The sequence below is a fragment of the Mytilus trossulus genome, chromosome 1, assembly GCF_036588685.1.
Source record: "Mytilus trossulus isolate FHL-02 chromosome 1, PNRI_Mtr1.1.1.hap1, whole genome shotgun sequence".
Taxonomy (NCBI): Eukaryota; Metazoa; Mollusca; class Bivalvia; order Mytilida; family Mytilidae; genus Mytilus; species Mytilus trossulus.
This window is the reverse complement of record NC_086373.1, coordinates 88,383,753-88,390,853: the sequence shown is the minus strand read 5'-3', so window position 1 is coordinate 88,390,853 and position 7,101 is coordinate 88,383,753. Positions and strand designations below refer to the sequence as shown.

Below are 7,101 nucleotides of genomic sequence, written 5' to 3'. Positions count from 1 at the left end.
GAATACCACAACACGACACCTGTATTATCCAATTTATCATAGTTTTGACATAATTGAGTACTAACCCCGTCCTATCTGTTTACTTTAAGTTACTATTTATCTGATTATCAAGAGATTTAGAAAAAATATCAAACACAACTTTTCTGTACCCTTAACTGACCATTGTTAACATCAATACCATTTCTATAGCAGTGAATGTCTTTACAGAAACCTTCTTTAGATTCTTTCAAAATTTTGTTCCATGTAAATTGCTATTCTTTACCATAATAGCTTTCATATAATTTAGAATCAAGTATATTGCCTATTCCTAAATTTTCAGATACACCTCAAATATGTATCAGTACCTTGAAATATTTTTAATATAATTTATTTCTTGAGGTTTTTTTGAAAATATTTTTTGATTACTGAGATTGAAAGTGTTTACGATGAATATTTATACCACCCAGATAAGTATAGGGAAGAAAATTCAAAGCTTTCTTTTCGTCAAATAAAAAATGCAAATTGATAAGTTTAAAATTGTCAATATCGGCTTTCCATACATCACGAATTCTATTTTTAATCTGATATACCTACATGTTAAGATCTGTTAAGTATGGAAAATCTTCAAAACAACGAAATAACTGGATTATTTTGCGAGTGTATCTCTCTACTCATTAAGCAACACGAACCGTCTCGTACTGTTTTCAACTTGATAAGACAACAGTTTCTTACTTTTGTGAAATATTTAAACGAGATATGAAAAGGAGAGGGTTTGTTAGCTCAAACAGGAAGTTCATTCGATGATTTACATTTAAGCCGAATATTTGAAAATTCACCCGGTCGATACAAATTTTATCCTCCTATTGACTTTGACTTCATGATGACTTATGTGAACTATGTTATACAAGATGAAACAGACAAACCAAATAATGAAAATGACCTCAATGACCTTCGAAAGTCAGTGCAAACCTTCGGAATCATGATAGCTGCTACCAATCCAGGCTATGTAAAATTATTAATAACAAATTTTGGACGAGCAATACTGGAAAGCAAACGGGAAAAGTGTGACTTTAACCAACATATAACAGTGATGGATTTCTTCCAAACAATATATTTAGAATGAAAATAATCCCTGAACAAATGGAAGATGAAGAAATTCTGTATAAGAGACAGAAGTCCACGTATACAGTTTCTGGTCCTGCATTATCGAACTTCGAGCATGAACCTGAAGGTTATTCATATGACTTTGTCCATGCGTTTCCATGTATGTCTTGGCCAAGTATTGCACTAAATTGGACAAAAAGACACAAGCCAGGTGGATGGCCGAATGAGGAACTCGTTGAAGAAATTGTCCAAGGTATATTAATTGTTTTGATCAATGACGGATTATATAGGAGGGTATGCATACCCCTCGAGCATGTTCTTTGTCAAGATGAATATATGATCGATTCATAGATTTTATCCATTCATATTTTATTTTGAAAATCATGCATACGTACTAAGTTTAACTTTATAGGCGATTCGTCATCCAAGATGGCCACCAGCGGGGGGCAACGTTTAACATAGGACACTATGGACAATACATACAAATGTCTTCTTTAAGAGCACCACTGAATGGAATGCAATCAAACATGGCATGAATGTTCCTTATGTGGTGTTGACCAAGTGGTGTGACTTTGAAGTTTATTAATCATCCACTATAGCCGCCAAATAGGGACGAAGTATAACATACGACCTTATGGGAAATACATACAAATGTCTTCTTTGAGAGAGCCGTTAATAAATGGAATGAAATAACACATGTCATGAATGTTTTTTATGAGGTGCTGATCAAGTGTTGTAATGAAATTCCCATTGTTTCATAAATCATACATATAAAATCATTTCATCTCAATTGTAGATGGATGTGCAGTTGTGCCAGTTGGACACCATCTTAGTGAGGAAGCCAACCTAGAGTGGAGAGTGTCCTTTAACTCGGCAGAGAGAAAACTGTCTGCTTCTCTTCTACACTATCAGAAATCGTGTTATTCGGTTCTAAAACTTCTTTTAAAAGCGGGATTATCTACGAAAAGTATTTTGACATCTTACCACGTAAAGAATATGATGTTTTGGTTTTGTGAACAAATGTATGGACCTGCTGATTGGTCCGAAAAATCGATTGGTAAAAAAATGGTCGAACTTTTAGACTATATTATTAAGGCTCTTGAACACCACAGTATACCAAATTACTTTGTACCTCCTAACAATCTTATTTCACACAGAGAAAAGGGTGATATAGACGCCACTAAGAAAGAAATCTCAATCATTAAGGAAAATGTGTTTCAGTCGATAAGTCTGGTATGCTGTAAGCTTAAACTCTTTGAAGAAATTAGTGGAATGTCGAATAAAACTGAACTATACCAGATGTTAACAATCTATACTGCTTTTGTACAAACTCTCTACAAAGTTGGGATTTTAAATTTATCAACAGCTATAGACACCGAATGTTTTCAAAAAATTGTTGCATTAAACAAATGCATGAAGCCCTACATCAAGACTGCATCAGCGGCCTTTTCTGCCGTCAGTATACCAGAACTATTAAAACCACTAGCCACAACCCACATGAAGACGGGAGATGTAGAGAAAACTCTTCGCCTGAACCAAATAATGATTGAAAATGATTTCCAACTTGTCAAAGATTGTTATCCCGAGGTTTTTACAAACATCGCGTGTTTATTCGGTTATAATATCAAACAAGTACGGAGACGGAATCAAAGAAACGATATTTTAATGAGGCATTGATAAATTTTAAAATTGCTAATAGTTTGATAACAAACTCGCCTAGTTTGCATTTTGCTTATGGAAATTTTCTGTTTATGTCGAAGTCCTCATTAGATGAAGTAATATCACATCTGGAGAAAGCCACTATTATTTCACAACCTCGTCCGGATGACGAAGTGTTGATGCAAATTGACATCTTTGAAAGTAGAACTGAAAGTAAAAGTCAAAACATGTATGTAGACGGACGAGTAGCTGCTCTTTATTTACTTACGAGTATTTACATTGATACGTGTGACATTTACAAGGCAAGAAAGTGTACACAGAGAATACAAAAATATGTAGACACAACTATTCTTACTCAAAAATGGTCAGCACATCAAATACTTGCAGTTTCACTCAGAAAAAGTGGTCTTCATGAAAAGGCAGAAATTACGTTATCAGACTCCAAGAAATTCATTCCTTTCAAGACTTAACTTACTGAATTGCTCAATTGAAGAAAATAATAAATTGTGAAATTATTTGATGTACATGTAACAATAATAACTGATCATCATTTACCATATATTTAGAATCCTGTCTTATTCTATCTTATTTTAATTTTCCAATGTTACCTAAACGAGCTGCATCATTTCTTTCTCTGTTCACCACAATATCTAAATTGGATATAGACTTGTCAACTGGACTGCTATCCTACAAGGAGCGCTTAGTTTGACTGAACAAGGTGTATAAATACGCAGGCTCGTCCATCTCAAATCCATTGAATCAGTTGCCTCTTGCAGGGAGAGTTCCAGGCTATCTACACGTTGAAACACAATGAATCAAGATTGAGGGTACGAATGGGACCTGTTTCAATACTAAAGAGGAAAGATAAATTTCCTCAGATTTATTTCACGCGAAAGCCTTTTAAGAACATTCAAAGCAGCAATGCTTTTATTTTGTGCATTTATTTAGACTGCAATATTCTCAAAAGTTAAGTATATTTCAACAACCCTCTGATTTTGACTTTGATTGGGAACAAATATTGGCGAAACTGACCGGGAGTCTAAATTTCCTGCCCTTTCCTTTTGCCTGAGTGAATGAAACAACATGTTTTTTTTTGCTCCTGGCGGACAATATAGAATTATTTTCATATTAGCGCGTGAACAAGACCATTTCTGACGTTTTCCGGTTATCAATTGACTGGATCAAATTAGGTGAACGTTCGTTTGTAACACCAACTTTTCATAGCTTACGTGACATTTAAACTGTTGAATACTTAATTTTCTGCTCGTCCACCTGTATGTACTTAATACTTTATTTTATTTAAATCCCAACTAGAAGGCTGGGTCGGCGTAAACTCACTGTTATCGATAGCCTATGACAAACAAAATAAAGGTAAATGGTTCAGTAGTATTCCCAATAAAAGTATTGCGGTTGTCCACGCTGTTGTGAAAAGAATTCTTTAGCTTTGCGTATGATATAATTTTGATTTTGGTAAAGAATGTCTATCAGAATAAATGTTTCGCAGAATATAAACTCAATAGATTTATAAATATCTCTGGTATGAATCGAATCTATGGTGATTTTCAAAAAATCTGGAATATTTGCAGACTATAATACGTGTAAATTTCTGCGTTTCTTGTTGAGAGTATCCTAGCGTGTTTCGTTCCAAGGTTTAAAAAAACACTATAGTATTCATGGCAGTAACTCAGCCAAGATGCGTTAACCCGAGGAAAATTCCAATCCTCATCAAAATACACGTTACTGGAACGTTACAATACATAAAAAATTAGAGCAGTCATGTGGATGTTAAAACGAAATTGTTTAAGAGTTAAGGTTTCAGTGCAATTTTGGAATCCATATGTAGTGTTCAGAAGCAGCTTTAATTCAGTCCGAATAAAAAAAATCATGAAAAATCAGATTGTAGATCCGTGTGTAAATCGTTATGATTTGTTTAAGTATGCCCATCCTACGATAGTAGAGGGGCATTATGTTTTCTTGTCTGTGCGTCCGTTTGTTCGTCCGTCCGTCTGTCCCTCTTCAAGTTAAAGTTTTGGTCAAGGTAGTTTTTGATGAAGTTTAATACCAATCAAGTGCAAACTCAGAACACATGTTTCCATGAACCAGATATGATCTTTCTAATTTAAATTCATATTTAGATTTTTACCCCAAATCACTGTCCATTGAACATAGAATGAAAGTGCGAGTCGGGCATCCGTGTACTGTGGACACATTCTTGTAATAAATGTTAATATGTTATTTTTATGTTTTCATCAGAGACGGTTTTGTTTTATCGGAAATATGAATTACATATAACCTATGTTATTTGTTTTGTTGTGTGGTATCTTTTATATAGAAGGTAAAACAGACTATTATACAGAAATAACAAGACCTGTACTACTTAAAGAATATAATCAAGTTAAAAGCCGGAAACAAGACTGGAAATTATGCATAGTAAATGAGTCGTCTCAGTAAAGATAATTAACACCAATGCAATCAATATCAATATCAAAACATTTATTAAAAATTCAGGAGGACGGTTTGTCAATATATATAGATTTTCATTTCTGTGTTATTAAGAAAATATGTAAATGCAAAAACTCATTTTACTTTTACTATAACACGTAAAGTCTGGATTTAGATTTAGATGTTTCGTTAAAATTGTTTGTGATCTGCGTTTCATGGGGTATGGAATTAAGAAATGATGTAGATTATTTTACACATAATATGCATTCCGTGTTGATTATTTATCACTTTATCCAGTTGATTTTTAAAAGCAAAACCACAAAGGCATATCATTTGAAAACCAAAATGTTCTTGAAAGTTATAAATTCTTTTGAAATTGAAACAGAAGTTATGAAGCATTTACAAATAAAGGAAGGAATGAGAACACGTCAGAAAATATAAAAAGCCTTTCGATTCATAATACGTTCCTGGTTGATTTCACGAGTCATTCAACTTACTGAGTCTTTAGCATTAACGTATACTTCGTCTAGTATACAATTTAAGGGGCGGAAAAGACAAAAACGTGATTTTTTTTGTCTTTGCCAATTGTTACAGTCCTAGTTTTCATGGCCTACAAAACAATAAAGCACATGTCAAATTATAATTCGGCTAACCTCGGTTTATGATAAATCTTTGGGTCGATTATTTTTGGATGCAGATACAAAGAACTTCTAGTAATAGTTTCTAATTCTAATAATTGTTACATATGCACTAGTATTTGTTCGACAATTTCCGTAGTACGATGTAAACTGTTACCTGTTTAACAGTGTTTTTTTTAATACATCAATATGCTATGCTCAGGCACATATGTCATGTGTTACATGATATATAATAAAGCGAATAGTTACAAAATGATACAAAACCAGCTATATACCGAAATACATGTTTTTTTTAGTTTTCTAATAAAAAACTAACACCTGTCTGCACAAACTTACATTTCAACAAGCTAACAAGCCTGCTTATTTCTGTTCTCTTTAATACTCCGTACAACTACAAATTACGTTTTCTCTTATATGTTTACCAGTCCATGACATTTTGTAAATAAATGCAGATAGTGAAATTCGTCTTCTATGTTACCAACACCTAGTCTCAATTGGAATCCATAAAGGTTCTTTATTTTGAGTTATCACGAATCTTTATTTAATAATTTTCAAAATCAAGGAGGTCATATAGTCTCCTTGTCAAAACAAAACAAAAAACACTTGTCAAAAATAGTTTTTTTTCAACACTGAAAATTCTTATCTTTTAATTGAAGATGAATTGCACGTTAATCGTCCAGTGCCTGAAGATTTGGGTGGTTATTTGTTTCATTAGGTATCTCTATGTAGTATTAACTCTATGCATTTGTTTGATGACAAATTCATATTTATTTACAGACAATATGTACTTTTATACTGTAAAAAATCTGCACTGACACTTTATTGATAAGATGTATTCTTTATTGCTAATTTGTGTGTACATAATGGATATACACATTAGATAGTCTCTCATTACTCTTTTTAGAGTGGCTCTTGTATGTATGTTTTATGATTATATTTTATTAACTATTTACATGTTTTATAAAATGAAGAACTGAGATTTAAATAAAGTATTGTATTGTCTTGTCTATAGTAGTATGTATAAGTAATTGTATATATAAAAAAGAAGGTGTGGTATGATTGCCAATGAGGCAACTGTTCACTAGAGACCAAAATGACACAGACATTAACAACTATAGGTCATCGTACGGCCTTCAACAATGAGTAAAGCCCATACCGCATAGTCAACGATAAAAGGCCCTGATATGACAATGTAAACCAATTCAAATGAGAAAACTAACGGCCTTATTTATAAAAAAAAACAAAAAAAACCGACAACCACTGAATTACAGTCTCCTGA

At 32.9% G+C, this 7,101-nt stretch overlaps 1 protein-coding gene across 1 annotated transcript; it reads left to right on the top strand.

The window, feature by feature from the left end:
- The first annotated feature begins 590 nt into the window (after positions 1 to 590).
- LOC134688582 (uncharacterized) lies at positions 591 to 3,299 on the top strand. Its single transcript, XM_063549393.1, has 2 exons — positions 591 to 1,336; positions 1,880 to 3,299. Exons 1-2 carry the CDS (start codon positions 1,099 to 1,101, stop codon positions 2,758 to 2,760), a joined length of 1,119 nt encoding a protein of 372 aa, XP_063405463.1. The 5' UTR covers positions 591 to 1,098; the 3' UTR covers positions 2,761 to 3,299.
- Positions 3,300 to 7,101: the final 3,802 nt, after the last annotated feature.

Coding starts and splice junctions, on each gene's coding strand:
- LOC134688582 (XM_063549393.1), top strand. CDS start 1,099: ATGAAAATAATCCCTGAACAAATGGAAGATGAAGAAATTCTGTATAAG. Junction 1,337..1,879: donor CGTTGAAGAAATTGTCCAAG/GTATATTAATTG, acceptor TCTCAATTGTAG/ATGGATGTGCAGTTGTGCCA.